The following is a 20,910-nucleotide window of genomic DNA, read 5'->3' as shown; positions in this document are numbered from 1 at the left end:
TCATTCAATAAACAGATTTTTTAGTATTATCAGATTTCTTCATTTGGTCTATAAAAAGGATTTGGACTATCCTTGTTCTAAAGGAAGGGTGTAGAAAACTAAATCATTTTCAATTTTATCAACTAAATCTAACTTAGTGACTATGAGCAACTTATTGTTAGCTTGTGGTGCTAGCTTTCCTCATCTGTACAATCAAGACAAAGCATCTATTTTATAAAGTTCTCATGAGGATTGAGTGAATAAAAGTTATGAGGAGAACATCTGGACTTTAATAATAGACCTTTAAGCAGTAGTAACAGAAGGCAATTGGGTCCAATAAACTGGAATATGAATGATTTCATTGTTCTCAGTATTAAGAGTATAAAAGAGTTTAGTGGAGAATAATCATAGAATAGAATCCAAAGAAATCTAGCAAAGAAATACATGCAACTTGTGAGCCTCTGAGGTGAGCAAATTTTTATGCAAATGTGAGAATTTAACTCTATTATCTTTCTGCTGATGCTGAGAGGTAAACAAGTTTGAAGTACCTGGGTTCTATGCTTAGATTTTCCCAGCATAGACACTAAGCAAAGACACACTCACTTTGCTCCTGCACTTCCTGAGATGTTTTACGAACAGGTGCTATCTACAAGTTCCTCCTGGTAACTGTCCACTTTTAGCTCACTGATCATGTTACCCAGGTGCTGAGATTTATAGTCTCTGCATTGCTGCATATGAGCCTATGTCAGCCATATGTAAATATCACAAATCATTTTCTTATTGATGGTTTTAAAATCTGGGTGCTCTGTGACAAATCGCGAGTCTGCTGTATTCTACCACACTTGTCCCACAGCTACCTTTATTTTAGATAAAGGAGGAAAGTGAGCTGATGAAGTCTTCCTCTGCTACTGTTCCCACCTCCCTACAGGACTAGCATCTCTATGTTGGTAGATCTCTAGCATCTCCTTTGATAACATTCATCATCCTTAATTGCCACTCCAAATTAAGAATTAAATTGCTCAAAGTGTAAGGTACAAGAAGAAGAATGAACTTGAGGAACCTGGAAACTAGAGAAAAGTTATACCAATTTTACATTCACATAAAGCATTCATTTTGTTATATTTGGGGGACAATATAGTAAGGCAAAGCATTGTTTTCAGGAACTAAACAAATCTGAATTTGAATATCTGTTTTGATACCTATTAACTGAAACTTTATACCTTTCTTTTTATCTTTTCTAAGGCTCAGTTTCATTATCTATAACAGGGGTCTCAAACTCAACTCAGCATGTGGGCCGCAGAGCAAGATCACAGCCATTTGGCGGGCCGCACTAGGTCTACAAAAGGCAACTGTTACGCAACACTTTTCTCACTGCAGTTGAAAACAAAAAAAAAATCAGTACAACAAGCACAATCGTACATGCAGTTTACTCAGTGTCACAAAACGACCAGAAACTGTAGTTCGCATCACAACTGCTGTTAACTAAGCTAATATCTAGCTAGGACGCTAGAGAAATGAAAAATACAAGTAGGCCCCTAGGCTTACTTAATTTTATCCAAAATATTTTGAACTTCGTGGATTAGTCTGCGGGCTGCACAGAATTGTTCGGCGGGCCGCATGCGGCCCACAGGCCGCAAGTTTGAGACCCCTGATCTATAAGATGAAAATTCTATTTTCTACCATCTTGGGTTATTTTAGAATTAAAAGTAATAACCTATATGTTTCAGCAATTCCATACTTATATACTCTAGAGAATTAGAGTATTCTGAAAGAAACAAGTACAAGGATGTTCAATGAATCATTTTTTATAATAATAAAAATTTGGAAAGATTGTAAATCTTCATCAAAGAGGAATGAGTAAATAAACGCAGCAAGTTTATATGTTGAAATACTGTATATACATATATGTTTATGTATATATAAAGTCATATATAGATCTCAAAAGCATTGAGAAAAATAATTAGCAGAATGATATGGTATGGTATCATTTATATAACTTCAAAATGAAACACATGTCATTAATATGCATTGCTCCTAGACAAATACACATATTTATAAAACTATGGAAAAAGTTAAAAAAAAAAAATAGGCCCTGAATGGTGGCTCAGGGAATAAAGCATCATCCTGGTGTATGGATGTCCTGGGTTCAATTCCCAGTCAGGAAACACGTGAGAAGCAACTATCTGCTTCTTGCCCCCTCCCTCTCCTCCTTCTCTCTTTTATCCTCTCTTAGCCAATAGTTTCATTGGTTTGAATGTAGCCCAGAGCACTGAGGATAGCCAGGTTGGTCTGGGCACATCAGTCTTAGGTGCTAAAAATAGCTCAGTATTTGAGTATTGGCCCCAGTTGGGGTTGCCACGTAGATTCTGGTCCAAGCAAATGCAGGAGTCTGCCTCATTATCTCCCCTCCTCTCACCTAAAAAAAAGAAAAGGAAATTAGAAATATGAAGACTTGTTTTATAAAAGCAGATGTCTATGAAAAGGAATGACAATGATATTCAAAAGGGAATTTTTATCTATACAAAGGGGATTTAACTGTATTAGGAAAATTTATTTATTTCATGAAAAGATTCAAATGAAATACAATAAAGTATTCACTACACAGAACTGAACAATGTTAACACATGACTGATTATTAATTTTGTTTCTCTTCTATATTAAATGCTGGCTCCTCAACATATCACCAAAACAACCCGTGGTTTAGACAAAGCTGAGTTCTTGTGTACCGCAATAAGAGAGAGCATTAATTTATCAGCATCTTAGTGTCTCAGAGAGAAAAGGGCAAAATTAAAATAATAATTGAGATTTACACTGTGGTTCAAGACAGATGTTTCATTAAGTCTTGTTTAGGGTTAAAAATTATTATATACTAATTTTTGGTTGGTGGATACAAAGAATATTTTGAGTGAAGGTGGTTCAAAGAGTCTTGAGCAAAAGAGTCATTTGGTGCTTGTTTGCCGAACAGTTGTTGGGTTATTCAGGAAATTCTGGAAATGAACAAAAAAATTACCTCAGCTCTCATCTTACTGGACAAGAGTTAATTAGAATAGTAAAGTTATGACATTGAAGACAGTGGACTAATAAGCCATGTTAATGTAGACAATGAGCTGTGTCTTAGGTTTTGACTCTCTTCTATCAAATTTTATGGATTCTTTTTTTCTAGTTTAAAATGCATTAATAATATTCTTAGTAAGAAAATTTATATACTAATGTATTCTTTACCAGTTGACTCTAAAAAAATAATTTGCAATAGGACACATTTTTATTTTGTTAATTGCTTGTTTGTTTGTTAAATTTTAGTGAGAGGAAGGGAGACAGAGACAGACTCCCTCATGTGCCCTGACCAAGATCTACCCAGCAAGCCCACTAGAGTGTGATGCTTTGCCCATCTGAGACCAGTGCTCCATTGCAACTGGAGCCATTTTTTAGCACTTGAGACAGTGTCCATGGAGCCATCCTCAGTCTCAGTGTCTGGGTCCAACTCTCTCCAATTGAGCCATGGCTTCAGGAAGGGAAGAGAAGACAGAGAGAAGTAGGGGAGGGAGTGGAGAAGCAGATGGGCACTTCTCCTGTGTACCCTGACTGGGAATCAAACCCAGGATATCCACACATTGGGCTGATACTCTACCACTGAAACAACCCACCAGGGCAGGACACAATTTTGTATCCATCAGATTTTTATGAGAAAAACAGAACCTGTAGTCTGTGTGGAGAGGGAAACAAATGATCAATATAAATATAGATTTATAGAAGGAGATTATTATAAATATTTAGTTCATGATATTATGGAAGTTGACTGGGCAAATTTTAAATCTTTGTGCTGGCTGAAAACTCTCAAGTAGCCGTTAAATTGTACACCAGGGGAAGAATTTCTTCTTCAGAAAAAAACTCATTTCTGGTTTTATAGCCTTTTAACTGGTTGAATTAGAAACACCCAGATTATTTCAAATAATAATTTCCTTTAGCCAATTGCACATAATAATCACATCTTCAAAATATCTTCACAGCAACACCTAAATTAATATTTAATTAAATAACTGAGGACTATAGCCTAGACATTTTGACACACTACCATCACAAGTTTTGAACTATTTTAACTTTGATGTCGATTATTATATAAAATAAAATAATATGTCATTTTTAACCTAGGAGAAGAAAAAGAAACAATGCTTAAGGATGTTTTGAATAGTTGCAGAAATATTTCCAACAAAAATTTAAAAAAAAAGAAAGAGAAAAAGAAAAACAAACAACTCCATAATTAAAGCTTTTTTATTAAATGCAAATTTATGAGTTAAGTGGTTACTGTCAATGTACTACACTAAGAACTGCAGATAATACAACGGTGACTTTTTATACAATGCTTAACTTATTAATGACAAAGCTGGTTTGTATATATGTATAAATCTTAAAGAAAAAAAATGAGTTTACAATATCCTGCCTAATGAAAAAGAGATGAATAAGGAAGATATAGTCTCTTTCTCTATGGAATTTACAATCCAAATGGAATTTCACTGTGACTCAAACTTATTCATCCCACCTATATTTCTCTTCCTTGATTCTCTCAACTTGCCAATCTCCTTCCTCTAACAGTATATTTTAATCAAGTATTCCTTCACCCAGAAATGTCTTCTACCTCTGTTTAGTTTCCACCTATCTACCAGATTTCAACTCAGGTATTAGTTCTTCAAAGAAGCTTTTCCTGATCTCCATGAGTAGGCTAAAGTCTCTTAGACACTTTTAGCATTATTATTTCACATTTTATCTCTTAACATTATTTTAATTTTTGTTTGTTTGTTAAATGTTTGATTAACAACTCCTTATCAACTATAAAGGTAACTACAAAGTTAGGGACCATACCTATTTTATTTACCATTGTGTCCTCAGCTCAAATTTCAATGTGGGATATAAAGTAGATCTTCAAGAACTATTTGTTAAATCAAGTGAATAATTTCCTATCACATAGCAAGAGGCTCCTACAAGATTGAATAAAACTAAGACCTCTTCTTATATCTTAGTTAACTAGGATTACTATCTGAAAAAATTATGCTTACTAGATGATCTGGGTATAGATTCATGATGCATTCCATTCAATATATCCAATGTGTAAGAAAACAAATTTATATTTATACCTTCATTTTCCCAAACTGTGGAGTATAAAATATATAAAAATGGATTGTTTATAAAGAAATGCATGACTAACTAGTGAGGAAAAGTGGAAATAGATATTTGGTTTCTCAGTTGGCTTTTCCACATATTCCTCTTGCTGTTTCTCACCCTCCGCTGTCTAACCCTGTGATCATTTGGCTCTGATTAGTCAGAGATTTTTCATATAAGAAAGAATAGGAAAAAATAGTATTGCTCAAGTTATCTACTTATTAACTATTTCTTTTGGCACAGGATATAAAGATAAAATCAACATATTTTTATAGTAATCCCTTTTCATTCTAACTCAGTTATTGTAATTTTTGATTTATTCTAATAGGCTAAGAAAGCTCTTACTGGTAAATTAACTACATAAATATCACTGTGAATTAGTTTATAGCAGAAAATTTCTATTTCCAGTGAGTTTAAATTCTATATTTGTGAGGCATGGAATGAAGTTAAAAATATACACTGATTTAAAACTATGTTGCATGGTAACTATTGTTTAAAATTATTTTCCCTTTTGTACTTGAAATATTTGCTTAAAATATATTAAATAATAAAATGTTTACTAATTTACACAAAACAGTAAAACATTTTGGTTTATTATCTTTTATTTTTTTAAATTATTTTTTGCTTTTATTTTATTTCCCCTCTACTGGAGAGCTTAAAGCTGTGATGCAAATAAGTGGACACAATATTTTTTCTTGGTTTTATATATAAATTTAAACTGCTGTTTAGTGTAGCAACATATGTTAAGACTCATAAGGTGTTGTAAAGTAATCCTACAAGTTACACAGAGACACCAAGGTAGGTTATAGAAGAAATTTTAAGAGGAGCTTTATTATTAAGCCAGTGATACGCATGGGGCATTATCAAACCCAAATCATGCAATCAAGAATATAGCTCTGAGGCAGCTTTTATAGACGCAATCACATACTGGTTGGGGGTAAAGTGTGGGGGAGCATGGTACAAAAGTCATTTACTAATGAGCTTATTGAGTTTTTGCTGTCTTGTTACATTTATCTATAGGATCTATCAAAAGGAAAAAAAAAATTCCTACACACTAAGACCATAAGATAACACAGCAGTGATGAATGTTTTACATACCTGACAAAGACATTCCCAAACCTTCTAGAATTTACAACCTATCCCTGTCACCACAGTAGTGAGAAATGTTTAATTTAGGATAAGGAGAGAAGCTAAATGAAGTTACTTTTGCTAAAAGTGTTGGGGTTAGCTTATTCAGAGGTCTAAAGCTAGTCCCCGCTTGCTTAGTTTACAAGTTTTGTACATACAAAGAATTTCAAAATGATGATTATTAGAAAGCATATAAGATGTTACAGAATAAAGATTTTCATGAATGGGTGGGGTGGGGTTCATAGAGGTATGCATTGCTCTCATGACTCCAGGATGGGAGGAAGAGTCAGGATTAGTGTAGGAATTTTTAATTAAGGTATATAAACATTGTTTCCTAAAAGCTTTTAAGAAAAGAGAAGAGAAGAGGAAAAGGTTTTCAGATAGGTTCTATCTTCTTTGCTCTGTCTAGCAAGTGGCATCAGTCCTTCCAGAGAACTATAGGAACTAAACTATGACAAGCTGACTTTTGCCCCTGCAACCTCTTCTTGTTTTTTCTTCCTCAGAAAGGAGGGGTAAAGGGGCCTGACTCTTCCTTTTAAAATACTAATGTTAACAATTTTGTAGTTCCTTGGCACCTTATCACAAAGGAAATGTCTGATATGAAGAATCTTTGAAATACTCTCAAGAATTCATGTCATTATAATCCCATTTTACAAGATTCTTGTAGAACCATTCTCCTGAGATGAGTTCTAAAATGAAATTTGCCAATACAGTGGTACCTTGAGATATGAATTTAATTTGTTCTGTAACCAAGTTCGTCAGTCAGTCAACTCGTATATCAAACTGTTGATACTAGACCTGTGTGCCAATGCGCTAACTAGTGACAGCTTTCCCAATCATGACTCGTATCTCGGAATTTTGCTCGGATCTTGAACAAAACTACAGACCAAGTCGCAGCTTGTATCTTAAAAAATTTGTATGTTGGTCTGTTCGTATCTCAAGGTACCACTGAACTGTTAATAGACATGTAAATGTATGAAGAAAATAAATAAAATCTGTTTTTGTTTGTACACATGATAATTGTATCCATAAAATACATACATAGGGATATTGATTACTGTGTTATTGATAACTCATTGAATTTCACTGATATTTATTACTACAGGAAATTATTGTGATTATAGTCTCATAATGAGTCCAAGAAATCTGTGGCTTAAATTTATCCCTACTGCATTCCCTAAACCATTTCCATGAAAAAAATGAAGTGATTAGGTTAGAGGGAGCTGTTGTTCAGATGATTTTCTCCTCATGAATATTGATTGTCAGATTATAAATTATTTTTATCCAGTATGTTAAGAGAAAACACAATGTCCTGTCTAGTGAGGCTGGGAAGTGTCAACTCAAAACAGTCATTGTATGTCACCTTTTATGGAACCTCTATTCTCAACATGAAGCTACACTGTTGTGTTATAGGCATTTACCCTGGGGTGTATGATACATTATGACTTTGGCAAAAAAATAACATAATTATAGTGACTACATTTTAAACACTTAGAATATGTCAAGAGCTTCCAAAATGCTTTGTATTAATAATATCACAGTAATAACTTCTGAAAGGCTTTCTTATACTTCTTATATGAATTTAGAAACAGGTTTGTTGAAACAGGTTAGTTGCCTGTGTTGAATGGTTGAGTTGGGACTCAAATCTGTTTATTTCCTTCCAAAACCATATTAAAGCTTAACAATTATGTTATGTCCACAAAGGCTTAATTTCATATAGTAATTATTTGACCTCAAGCAAAGGTCAGGGAATAAAACTGGTACTCTTTCAAGCATAAAAAGTGGGGGGGAAAATCCAAAGCTTGGATACTTCTGAGAAATATGGGCCTGATTAGGACACAGTAGTCAGCTTTTCTAAGCAGCAAATAGTATGCAAGAACCTATTTTACCTCTATGCCAATTATTGTGCCTCACAATTAATTATTTCTTAATCTTTAAATGCTGGATTTAAACAGCAGTGTCACTGAGATAGGCTTTCTAGGGTGTGCAATCACTTTTATGTTCCAGTTCACTGGGGTTCCCTTGCTTGTTTGCTGTTAAATCCATATATGTGATACATTTGAAATACAAGTGCATTAAAATCTTATCAAAACACCCAACTTGGCATTTTATGAGTGTGTATCACTGAAGACTCAGTAATTACAGCCTCAGGCAGTCTGGGCTGAATAATTCTGTTTCTGTTAAATACAAATCAACATTTTCTACTTTCTACTACTGAACAAAATATTCTCGATTAAGATTATTGCTCATTCTTGGATACTTCTACTGCTTAGAGCAGTTTACATAACTGAGGATCTTAATTTACTACTTAAAACTGTTTCCATGTTTAAAATGTTTACATATTATGAATTTTGTCCTTTAAGCCTTATAAACAACTTGGCTTGTCAATCAGCATTATCCTTCATGGTTTATTCTTAAGAACTTCTGTACTATATATATTTCCTTGATGTTTTTCCCTTTATTTTTAATACAGCCCCAACCAAAAGTCATTTTTTAACTCAACCTTCAAGTACACCTTCTGGAAATCTACAAAATAATTTTTATTATTCAATCATTTCAACCCATATGCTATATAATGTTAATTTTGAAATCTATTCATGGATAACATTCATAAGCACACTTTACCACATTGAACATTCATTTAAAAAATAATAATAAAACAAATTACTGCGTATGTTTTCTTACTTGATATGCAGTTTTATTACTTATATATACTCATTACTCATTACAGTCATTTTTATTATGTCTGAAATACATCAACATATAACATATCATATAACGTTGTATATCCCAAAAGAAATGTTAAAAATAGGTTTTAAAAAAGACCAGAGGAATTGACAAAACAACATTAGAATTACACATGCATATGTATACAAAATAATTTAAATATGTTACACTTGTAAAGTCGGTAGTTACGGACATGCAGGTTCACAAAGGATTCGAGCAGATGGTAAAGGAACTGTGGAACCAGAAAATGGTGGGCCATTCCATTTATTAGAGTCTCATGCTGGTGGACGAGCAAACAGGCAGCAGGAAAGACCACTTCCCTCTCTCTCAGGGCTCTCCAGCAAAACAGACTGGGGAAAAAAACCTTCTCCAGTAAACAATAGCAAACAATGGCCCCTCCCAAGCAGGCCAGCAATCTGCAATTTGCAAAATCTGCCGCCCTGAGGGCAAGCACCCACAGCCTCACATAGAACACACACACACACACACACACACACACACACACACACACACACACACACGGCACTGCCCTGTGCTCATGTACAAATTAGGCAAAGTTAAGGCAAGGAACCCTAACACACTTGTTACATACTTGTTTGCCCCAAAACACTATTTTAGCTAATCATTCATTTTCTTTATTCTTTCAAATGTTAAATGTAAAAAAAAAGTTATTAAAAATAATTATGAAGTATATACTCAGTACCAGACCCTGAAAATAAAACCTGGGAATTCATTTATCAAGAAGGTCATGATTTAGTATTCACTAAACAGTATCTGTGAAAATGACACAGATAACTGCAAACCATTTGTTGAGAATTTTAGTTGAAGTAAGCAACACAGAAACACTTAATGTTGTTTGTTTATAAGTACTACTAGAAAGCCCGGCGGTCATACGAAATGACCGCTGTTCTAGATATTATAAATTGTAATTAAAATGATTTGTGCAAAGGTGTCTGCTAATTCAAACTGAATTACCCAGGGCAGGCGGCGAGGACGCCCCTTTTCTTAGTGCCCCACGGGGTTTCCCCCTTCTACTTGCTTAATTGCTTAAAGTAGAGTGCAACGAAGGAAACCACTGGTGGTACATTTCTTAAGAGCCACCGCTAGCTCAATAAATAAAGAAAATCCTTTCTTGCCATGGTCAAATCAATTAGTTTCTAACTTGAAGTTTAAGGACTGACAGTGTTCACATTTAATATTCATGTCACCAGAGGAATGCTCAAAAATTAAAGTTTCTCCGTTTGAAACTGTTTTAATCCTTTTTGCGTTTTGGTCAGCATTACTCTGTCGTTTTTTCGCATTTCTCTCCTGCCTTTGTTCAAGGAACTCATTTTGTTGAGACAGGCTTTTTTGTCTTGCATCTGAGGCAAGCCTTGTTTCTCTATGCTCATCAGTCTCATTTTGCCGAGAAAGACGCATTTTCTCTGCGACTGAAGCAAGCCTTGTCTTTCTCTGCTCAGTGGTTTCTTTTTGTCGAGAAAGCTGTTTTTGTGCAGCTTTAGCTCCTTTTCTCTCCTCTTCAGTGCTGTATTTTCTAGGAGGCATTCTTAAAAGAAATGATGTTAAGACGTAGTTTTTATGTAAAACAGATGATTGCCAATGCAAACAAATGTTCACCTTCCCCCTGACATGCTCAATTTGCGTTCAGCCTTAAATTGTTTCAAAAGCGATGATTGCCAATGCAAACAAATGTTCACCTTCCCCCTGACCTGCTCAATTTGCCCCTGACCGTGGCAACTTCATCCCATTGGCTAGTACTGTTACGCAAGCAAGCAATAAGCTATTGGCGACAAACAGACACTTAAGCTGCATATAATAAAGATCTTCCAGATACCATGAAGTTTATATGACTAGACACTACAAAAATAGAGAAAACAGCAATTTTTTTGTGGAAAAGGAAAACAGAAGAATTGTAACCAAATTGGTGATAGTGTGAAATTTCAATTAGATTTCAAAAGATAAGAACTGATAGGAGAATGCGTTTTTCTTACCCTTAGTGGCTACGGCTTAACCTAATGTCTTTTTAACAGGCATAATAGGTACAAAACAGTGTGATGTCCAGAAAACTTAAAATTTCTGTGTGGCTAGGAAGAAAATATTTAACAAAAGAGAATGTTAAGCATTATATTGACAGAAACTAAAATTTAAAAATATTAAAATGACACAATCCAGTGTTTTTTAAAACATTTTGTTCTATTTTACCAGTTAAGCTATTAAATGCAGCTTTAGAAAATTATAAAACTATATAAATTAAAGCTTTTAAAATGACATTTTAGAGCAAAACTTTTCTCATAAAATAATCTGTCACTTGCCCTGGTCTTTCTTTCATTTTTACATGTGTTATTTTCACAAAGCACATTAATTTTGCCAGTCATCAAGAGCTTGAAATATAGGATAAATTGCCCAAGGTACAATGATTTATGTGCTAGAGAACGAAGGAGATGATAAAACCTTAGTTTAATATGGTAAGCAATAGGGACTAAGTTAATTAAGTTAGGTCCGTGACTCTATATGGTTTTAATGAATTCTTAAAACACAGTAAACTGAGAAGTACAATCCAAAGAATAATTTAGATCAAGTTAAGATTATAACAGTATAAATACTTGCAGAGTCCTATAAAAACCAACTTTTATCTCTGTCCTCCTATGTTCTCTGGCTGGGTCCCTAAAAATTAGCCTGACAAAAGACAGATTATAAAAAGAAAAACAGTGTTTATTAACAGAAGTAGCTTGTATACACGTGGAAGAAAGTCATTGATGAATAACTCAAACAAGTGGTCAGAGCTGAGACTTGTATAGCATCTTGGCAGAGAACAATATATTTGTACAGAAGTGACAAGACAAATGAAAAGAGTTTTATACTTCCAAGGGAGACAAACTGTGGAAAGGTGAAACTAAGGAAAACCAATGGAACATACCAGCTTTTTTAGTAAGTTTTATTTATATATATATAAAATTCATCTCAGTGCATTTCTGGACTGATCAGTCTAGAGACTAGTGGTAAAGAGTTAAAGCCAGCTTTTAAGCAAATTGTGGGGAAGGACAGAGTACTTTTTTTGGCATTGTTATTTCAGAAATGTTTTGGCTCAGTATAAACCTTAAGCCAAAATGGCATATTTTAGAGTGGCATATTCTGGTCTTTTATGTACTCAACTAGTTGTTGAATAGTATGTTTTCTTTTTTATTATTTTCCAAGTGGGAGGAAGGGAGATAGACAGACTCCCACTTGCTCCTGGACCAGGATAACCTGCAACGGCCATCTAGGGCCAATAATCTGCCCATCTATGACCATGTTCTCAACCAAACTATTTTTAGTGCCTGAGGTGGAGGCTCCACAGAGCCGTCCTCAGTGTTCAGGGGCCAATGCACTTGAACTAATTGAGCCATGGAAGCATGAAGGAAAGAGAGAGAGTATAGAGAGGTGGAGAAGCAGATGGTCACTTCTTCTATGTGCCCTGACCAGGAATTGAACCCAGGACATATACATGCCAGTCTGATGCTCTACCACTAAGACAACCCACCAGGCCCAGAGGCCTAGAAGTTAATTATCTACATTTTAGTAACCATATGATGCTTTTTTTCTCTCATCAACCTCTTAATGTTTCTCTGTCTCCAGAGATTCCATCATCATTGTTAAGCCAAATTCGGAGGGACCCAAAACATGAAAGACAGGAACAAGGTCCATCATTTACACATCAAAACTTTATTGTCTAGCTTGGCCAAGCAGCGGCAGCTCCAACAGAAAGCTGAGGGAGAGTGCTCCGGCCCTTTGTTCTACCTAGTTTTTATAGTTTTGTAAGTGGGAAGTACAGAAGCAAAAATTGTAATTAGGAGCCCTTTACCACTATTGGTTATAGTCATATGTCCTTTAACATGATAGGACCATGTTCAATTTTGCAAGCCATACATCATTTTGGAGAAAAAAAAAATTACAAATCAACACAATGGTAGAAAGATGTCTCTTTACATATTAAAAGACATTCCTATATTTCCTAGTGTTTATCTGCCATCTCTCTGTCCAGAGTCACACGTGTTAACCATACGCCTTTACATAGGAGAGGTAGTTTCCGTGGGGACAAATGCCCGCAAATGGCTCATTGCTATAAGAAAAGGTTTATTTTGGCTTTTCTCTTTCTGCACCTGGCTAGCCGTTCACCCCTTTCCTCACAGCTGTGGTGGAATGTCTGGGAATCCATGTTTTCCTTCCCTTTTCATTTACAATACAATGCCAAGGGCCATCCTGGTTATGCCAATCACACAGTACAGAGACTACTCTCACAATTTCTCTGCACACCTTAACCCAAATTAATAAAATGTTCTCCAAGTCTCTTAAAATATTAATTCTGTAGTTTTTGGTACCTTACAACACCTGCAAATGAAGTGGCTCAGTGGCTCCTCAATCATGATACATTTCCAGAAAAATTTAAGATGCCTGGTTGAACATATTAATAATTCAGGTTTCAAAGATTATAAAAAAATACATTGCTTAAAAGGAATAGCTTAAGTGTTATATTCTAAAATCACCTGGAGAGACATTTTAAAAATACAAATGCCTGGGACCATCTTAAACCAATTAAATTAAAATTTCTTGAAGTGGGGGCCAAGGGATCAGTATTTTTAATAACATTCCAGATAATTATAATTTACAACCAGAAATGAAAATTTAAAAATGAAATATAAAAAGTGATGAAAAAATATGAAGAAATTACTACATCCAAAAAGTTTTAGTTTTAGAATTTCCTTTTTTTCCATATTTGCATTTTTATTTTAATTTCATATTACCTACTACACTGATTTAGTTTTGAGGCTTTTAAAAACAAAATAAATTAGATAAACTTTTCAGTCTTAATTGTAACACTTAAAACTTGATAAACTTAAAATTTTTAGTATTATATACAATATATATTTTGATTATATTTAAAAAATATTACATAGAACTTTCTGAATCAATGTGAGACATTTCTATTATGAGAACAATTATATAATTTTAGCAAATTATATTGTTTCAATTAATTTTTTTTCTGTATTTTTCTGAAGTTGGAAACGGGGAGGCAGTCAGACAGACTCCCGCATGCGCCCGACTGGGATCCACCCAGCACGCCCACCAGGGGGCTATGCTCTGCCCATCTGGGGCATCGCTCTGTTGCAACCAGAGCCATTCTAGTGCCTGAGGCAGAGGTCACAGAGCCATCCTCAGCACCCGGGCCAACTTTGTTCCAATGGAGCCTTGGCTGCGGGAGGGGAAGAGAGAGACAGAGAGGAAGGAGAGGGGGAGGGGTGGAGAAGCAGATGGGTGCTTCTCCTATGTGCCCTGGCCGGGAATGGAACCCGGGACTCCTGCACGCCAGGCCAACACTCAACTACTGAGCCAACCGGCCAGGGCTCAATTAATTTTTAAAATAGCCTATTTCAATTAAATGTTCAGATGAAATATAAATTAAGGGAAATCTTTGGCTTAATATAAAGAAAAAAGTATTAATTTCAAAGCATATGAATTAACTGATTATTATAATAATACAAAAGAGATAAAAGGTAGATATTTTTCATAGAAAGTTTTTCAATTTAAATGTGGACTTCCTTTTTGATAGACCTATTCTATTGTGAAGTCTATGTTTCCTCTTTTAATCCAGATGATGTAAAAAATAAATGTTTAGCAGAAATGAGGCTATAATACTATATATTGAGTAAACACATAAGACTATTTTTCAGAGGGATCTTACAGCCCTTTTGAAGATTTAATTTTTTAATGTCAGTCACCCACTCTGAGGACTTTCTCACACTGACATAATCATATTTCTTTGCATAGGTTCATGGACAATTTTATCAACATGCTCATGTATTATCTGTTTTCTCATGGCTATTGATTAGCATCCTGAAATCACTCAGTAATTTCAATTGCATCCAAACTACTCTTTCTCAACTGCTTAGTGAGTCATCTCTAATGAAACAGAAATCTGATTCAGAAATTATTCTAATCAATGGATACCGACTAACTTTTCATTTTCATTAAGAACAAAGTAAGCCTGTGATGAATTGCTTTAATTTCTGACACACACACACACACACACACACACACACACACACACACACACACAGAACAAAGTATATGATAATAGCAAAACAAAATAATCATATCATGTGTAACATTTATATTAGTAAACTTTGCAATATGTACTTCTAAACATACTTATACATTTAAAACCTATAACCAGGCCCTGGCTGGTTGGCTCAGCGGTAGAGCGTTGGCTTGGCATGCAGGAGTCCTGGGTTCGATTCCCGGCCAGGGAACACAGGAGAAGCGCTCATCTGCTTTTCCACCCCTCCCCCTCTCCTTCCTCTCTGTCTCTCTCTTCCCCTCCGGCAGCCGAGGCTCCATTGGAGCAAAGATGGCCTGGGTGCTGAGGATTGCTCTGTGGCCTCTGCCTCAGGTGCTAGAATGGCTCTGGATGCAACAGAGCGACGCCCCAGATGGGCAGAGCATCGCCCCCTGGTGGGCATGCCGGGTGGATCCCGGTCGGGCGCGTGTGGGAGTCTATCTGACTGCCTCCTCATTTCCAGCTTCGGAAAAATGAAAAAACAAACAAAAAACCAAACCTATAACCAGTTTCTGTTTTTCTTTTGTTAATTGAATTTTTACTGTGGTGACACTGGTTAACAACATTTAACAGGTTTCAGGTGCCCAATTCTATAACACACCTTTGTACACTGTATTGTGTGTCCATTCTCCCAAGTCAAGCCTTCGTCCAACATCATTTATTTTTTCCTGTACCTTCTCCCACCCCCTCCTGGCAATCACCACACTGTAACCCATTTCTTGAATTTATAATAGGATTTTAAAAAGATTTCAATCCTATTTTATAAACTTGGGAATAAACACACTTAGAAACATTAAAGAAACGTGCAGGCAGTGGTGGGATTCAATCGGTTCAGCACTAGTTCAGCAGGACCGATACCGAATTTTTGGTTGAGTTTGTCAAACCTGCTGTTAAAATGACACTTGTAATCAGGGTCCTTTCTAAGGTGGGCACCTGGGCAGTTGACCAATGTGAAAGTCACAAGTTCACATTCCTTATTCCTTTTTAACATTCATCTGTGCAACATTGTACTCTAAGCACCCATAGTAATATTCATTCCGTCCATAAGTGAAAAAAATTGCATGTGAAGATGCCAATCAAGAAGCAATATGAAAATATCTTAAATAACAGTTTTATTGTTTGTTTTTTTTGTGGGGTATTATTTAACATTTTTTTCATTAATATTTTAAAATTCTTTCTTATAACATAATCTAGTTTTGTGTACCTCTTTTATTCTTATTTAAGTATTAAATGCATGAAATAATAAACTACTTTTTGGTGTATCATTTTTTTATACTTAAAATGGTTATTAGGGCAGAGAACCAGTCGTTGAATTATTTGCATCCTATCACTGCATGTAGGTGGTGAGGTGGCAGATATCACATGCATGTTTAGGTTAATATTATAGAAACTTTAAATATTTTTCTTGTGAATCTGAAAACTATTCATTCTAAAACATTTGATCTTAATATTGATATAAAAATATATGCTGTACCAAATAGACCTATTCTTCCCTATTATCATAGAGTCTAGGAAGAAGTGGTATATTAAGTCTCTTGTGAGGATAATTTAACTTTATTAGCAGAACTCCTTGAAGACTACTTGTAATTTTTACAATGGAATTATTTAAATAACTCATTTATTTATTCAATGTCTTTATATTTTTTTTCTTTCTCTGGGCATCATGCTAGGCACTGAAGATAAAAAGCTTACTGATACAGCTCCTTTTTTGTAGGCACTCACAGTCTAGAAACAACTGTGTTGAATAGTAGAGTGGTGGACTTTGGTCCAAACTCTGAACTTCCCTGCTCTGTTTGATAACTGCTTTACATAATGTAAGCTAGACTCTAGAAACTGCAAGGTGTTAGTAAATGAGAAAGGTCTGATAGTGTGGACTAATTTGAAGTTAGTCACATTCAGTAAGAATGCACATTCCAACCAAAAAAGGGTTGAGGAAACTTAAAATCATTCCTTAGAAAGGCCAGAATAATATTTATTTTTAAAATCAAGGTAAAAGACAATAAGAAATTATTCTACTTAAGCCAGAAGTAAAATCAGTAGCATAAATTCAATTCCTTTAAAATTGCTGAATGTGGCTCATAATTGGACTCTTCAGTTTCTTTGTGAAAAAGCAAAGAGAGAAATATGATTATTTATAATTTTATATTTTTCATATATAGCTTTTTCTGGCACTGAGCTGAAAGAAATTTCTCCCATGGGTCCTTGTATGAAGAGGTCACAGTGTGATGTACTACATTCAGACACTGTATCCTGGGAAGAATAACAGTACTTTTCTTATAGGCACTTCTTATAGCATCCTTCATTTATACCTAAGATACATATCACAATATCAAAGCTCAATTTGATAAGAGATTCAGAGAGGGACAAAAGTACAAAACACAGCCATTTAAAAATGTATATTTTCTCTGATGGCTTGGCTTGATTAAGAGATAAAATTTAAACTACCTAGATGGACAGATAATGTTCCTAAAGGGAATTCTTTATAAATGTATTTGTTAATTCAATTACTGATGAAAATTAGGCAACAGAATGTTTGGAGCTATATTTTATATCATAAATTTTTAATAAAGATATTCTTCATTGCTGATTAGAGATTGGAATTATGGGCTTTAGATGGCCAACTAAACAGAAAATAAAATAAACCACTTCTATAATTACATGTTTTAAACCAGAATTTTTTATACTAGGAAAGATGTACAAAGGTGCCTACAAAGTAAACAAATTTCACTCATAAAAAATTGAATAGTTGCCCTGGCTGGTTGGCTCAGTGGTAGAGTGTCGGCCTGGCATGCAGGAGTCCCGGGTTCGATTCCCAGCCAGGGCACACAGGAGAAGTGCCCATCTGCTTCTCCACTCCTCCCCCTCTCCTTCCTCTCTGTCTCTCTCTTCCCCTCCCGCAGCCAAGACTCCATTGGAGCAAAGTTTGCCTGGGTGCTGAAGATAGCTCCATGGCCTCTGCCTCAGGCACTGGAATGGCTTTGGTTGTGACAGAGCAATGCCCCAGATGGGCAGAGCATCGCCCCCTGGTGGGCATGCGTGCGGGAGTCTGTCTCACTGCTTCCCCGTTTCCAACTTCAGAAAAATACAAAAAAAAAAAAAAAATTGAATAGTTAATGGAGTTTCACCATGAAAATGTTATACCATAGGATGTGACTGTGATAGTGGTGATTTCATTATTTTTCCATTGTGATTAAAAGCTATCTCCCACTATGAGCATTAAAAAAAAATTCTGAAAATGTCTTTCTTGAATTCCTCTAATTTTATGGATTGTGATTTTTCTGGTGAACCTTCCAGACTTCTATTAGCAAAATATACCAATAAGTAAATAAATCTCTTGTATATTGTATGAGCTTGTTAGATTATTTCTTCATGATTAAAACTGGTCTGATAAATCAGTTCCACTCTTTGGACTTGAACTATCTATAATTGAGAACATTTTGGCTGTGTTTAGTCTTCTCTCAATGTACATGAACTTGTAATTCTCTTCATTTATCTGCCCTCTGTCCTTCCCTTCCTCCTTCCCTTTGTCCCTTCCTTCCTTTTCTCTTTTTCCCTTCCTTCATTCCTTTTTCTTAATTTAAATCTTAGATAATTTTCATAGGGAGGAGATTTTTTTGTTTTTGTTCAATTTATTTTCTGAGGGAGATCTCAGAAACAGTTTATTGCATTGTATGCCTGAGTGTATGTATGTCCATGTGTGCTTTCCCACAAGTAGTTGTGAATCACAGACAAACCAAAATGAAGCCACAGTTATTGTTATAATGTGGATCCTAAGCCCTTGAGCATGCAAGTAATTAAAAAGATGTGAACTAAGAACCCTTGGCCATCAAAAAATACACACTTACTGAGAATTTTGAAAATTATACACACCATTATAATATATGAAACAATTCATAAAGTACAATAAAGCTTACCAATTTTGACACATTGTGTCTTAGGCTTAGTTCACTTGTTTATCTATCTAGATAACCCCTAATGAGTCCAATCTAAGTCCATATATCAGTAAAATTATTAATTGTTAAAATTTTTCTAACTTTGAATTTACTTGAAAAAAGTTGAAACCTCCAATTTGAGTCTATATCTGCCTAAAGTAAATTTTATTCAAAGTAGAAAAGCAATTATAAATTTTATAAGTCAAATGAGTATCCCAAATGAGTATAACACATAAAACTTTCTGAAGCCAGCTGGAATAATAAGAAGGCAGGCACTCAGTTTGGAAACTAAACCTTTATTGAAGTTTCCGGAGTGACATCCTACTATCTAGGGACTCATTTAATTACTATGTAATATTTTCCTTATGCATAAAGTATAACTCAATGTCACAAGGTTGTTGCGATAATCAATAGAGATAAGGGGTAAGTGCGTATAAAAGTATATTGTTTCACAGAGAGGTAAAACAATATGTGTACAGCAGTTGGCAAGAATGGGTTTACAGCTGTGAGTATGCAAAACATAGAATTTATCTTGTATTATTATTTATCTATTATTATATTACCCCACCCCTTTGTATCTCCCATAATGTAGACCTTATATTTTAAGACAAAAATTCGAGTTTGCAATATATGTTTTCTTCTCAAATCCATTGCAAGGCGACTATTACAATTTAAGTGGCTTCCACTATGTTTAAGATGTATAATTTAATTACAGGTCTATCAATAGACTATGTGGAAAACAAGCTTTATTGGATCAGTTCGGGAAATGGAACCATAAATAGATGCAACCTAGATGGTGGTAATTTAGAAGTAATAGAGTCAATGAAAGAAGAATTAACAAAAGCTACAGCCCTAACCATCATGGGTAAGTGCAATGGTTCTGTGCTTAGGATGTTTTGTATTGATTGGAGGTTGATTAATTGTCACCTGTTAAAAGCTGAGAAAAGTCACTGCTTCATTAACACCAGAATCACATTTAAATTGCACATTTGTATAAGTTTTCTTCTTATTTTATTAACATTAAAAAACAGACTTTTAAGACTATCCAGATCAGGGACTTTAGTGTTATTGATTCTTGGCTTATTGTGATTTGTTTTATTTTTTGTGTTCTGCAGTGTTTTAAAATGTAAGGGCTCTGTGTATTTGTCACAATAACAAATCTGGCTCATCTCTGCTCATAAAAAGGATAGCTTGATCCACACAGATAATTCAAGAGACAAGGCCACAGGGTCCATTGAACAGGATCAAAATTATTCTCACACAATAATTCTTTTCTATACAGGCATACCTCAGAGATATTGCAGGTCCAGTCCCAGACCACTGCAATAAAGCAAATATTGCTATATAATGAGTCACACTAATGTGGGGGGGTTTCTCAGTGCATATAAAAGTTATATTTGCACTATACTGTAGTCCCTTAAGCATTATGTCTAGAATAGCAATGTATATAACAAAAGTTAAAAAATATTTTATTTCTAAAAAAAGACTGACCATCATTTAAATAAGGAGTTGTGTTTTTTTAGACTTTGTTTTATTTCCACTCTGATTATTTTTATTCCCTTCTTTTTACTTTCTTTGGGCTTTGCTTTTTCTTTTTCTAGTTCCCTTAGGTATAAGATTGGAATTTTTATTTGAGGTTTTTCTTTTTTCTTGAGCTAGACTTCCACTGCTATGAATTCCATTCTATGAATCTGTCCTCTTTGATTATGTCCCATAAGTTTTTGGGTCATGTTTTCATTTTAATTTGTCTCAAGGTATTTTTTTTCTTTCTTTTTATTATTATTATTATTATATTTTTCCGAAGTGAGAAGCAGGGGGGTGGCAGACAGACAAACTCCTGCATATGCCCTACCGGGATCCACCTGGCATGCCCACCAAGGGGCGATGCTCGGCCCA

General features: G+C 34.9%; 1 protein-coding gene across 1 annotated transcript in view; it reads left to right on the top strand.

Annotated features, from left to right (window-relative positions):
* LRP1B (LDL receptor related protein 1B) overlaps positions 1 to 20,910 on the top strand; it is a 2,108,848-nt gene that overhangs the window by 1,468,999 nt on the left and 618,939 nt on the right. The window contains exon 32 of the mRNA XM_066345498.1: positions 19,730 to 19,879. Within this exon, the coding sequence (XP_066201595.1) occupies positions 19,730 to 19,879 (150 nt within the window). The remainder of the gene's footprint in view (positions 1 to 19,729; positions 19,880 to 20,910) is intronic.

This window comes from Saccopteryx leptura, chromosome 7 (assembly GCF_036850995.1).
Source record: "Saccopteryx leptura isolate mSacLep1 chromosome 7, mSacLep1_pri_phased_curated, whole genome shotgun sequence".
In the NCBI taxonomy this organism is placed as follows: Eukaryota; Metazoa; Chordata; class Mammalia; order Chiroptera; family Emballonuridae; genus Saccopteryx; species Saccopteryx leptura.
The sequence above is the reverse complement of the archived record's forward strand: the minus strand, read 5'-3'. Positions and strand labels throughout refer to the sequence as shown.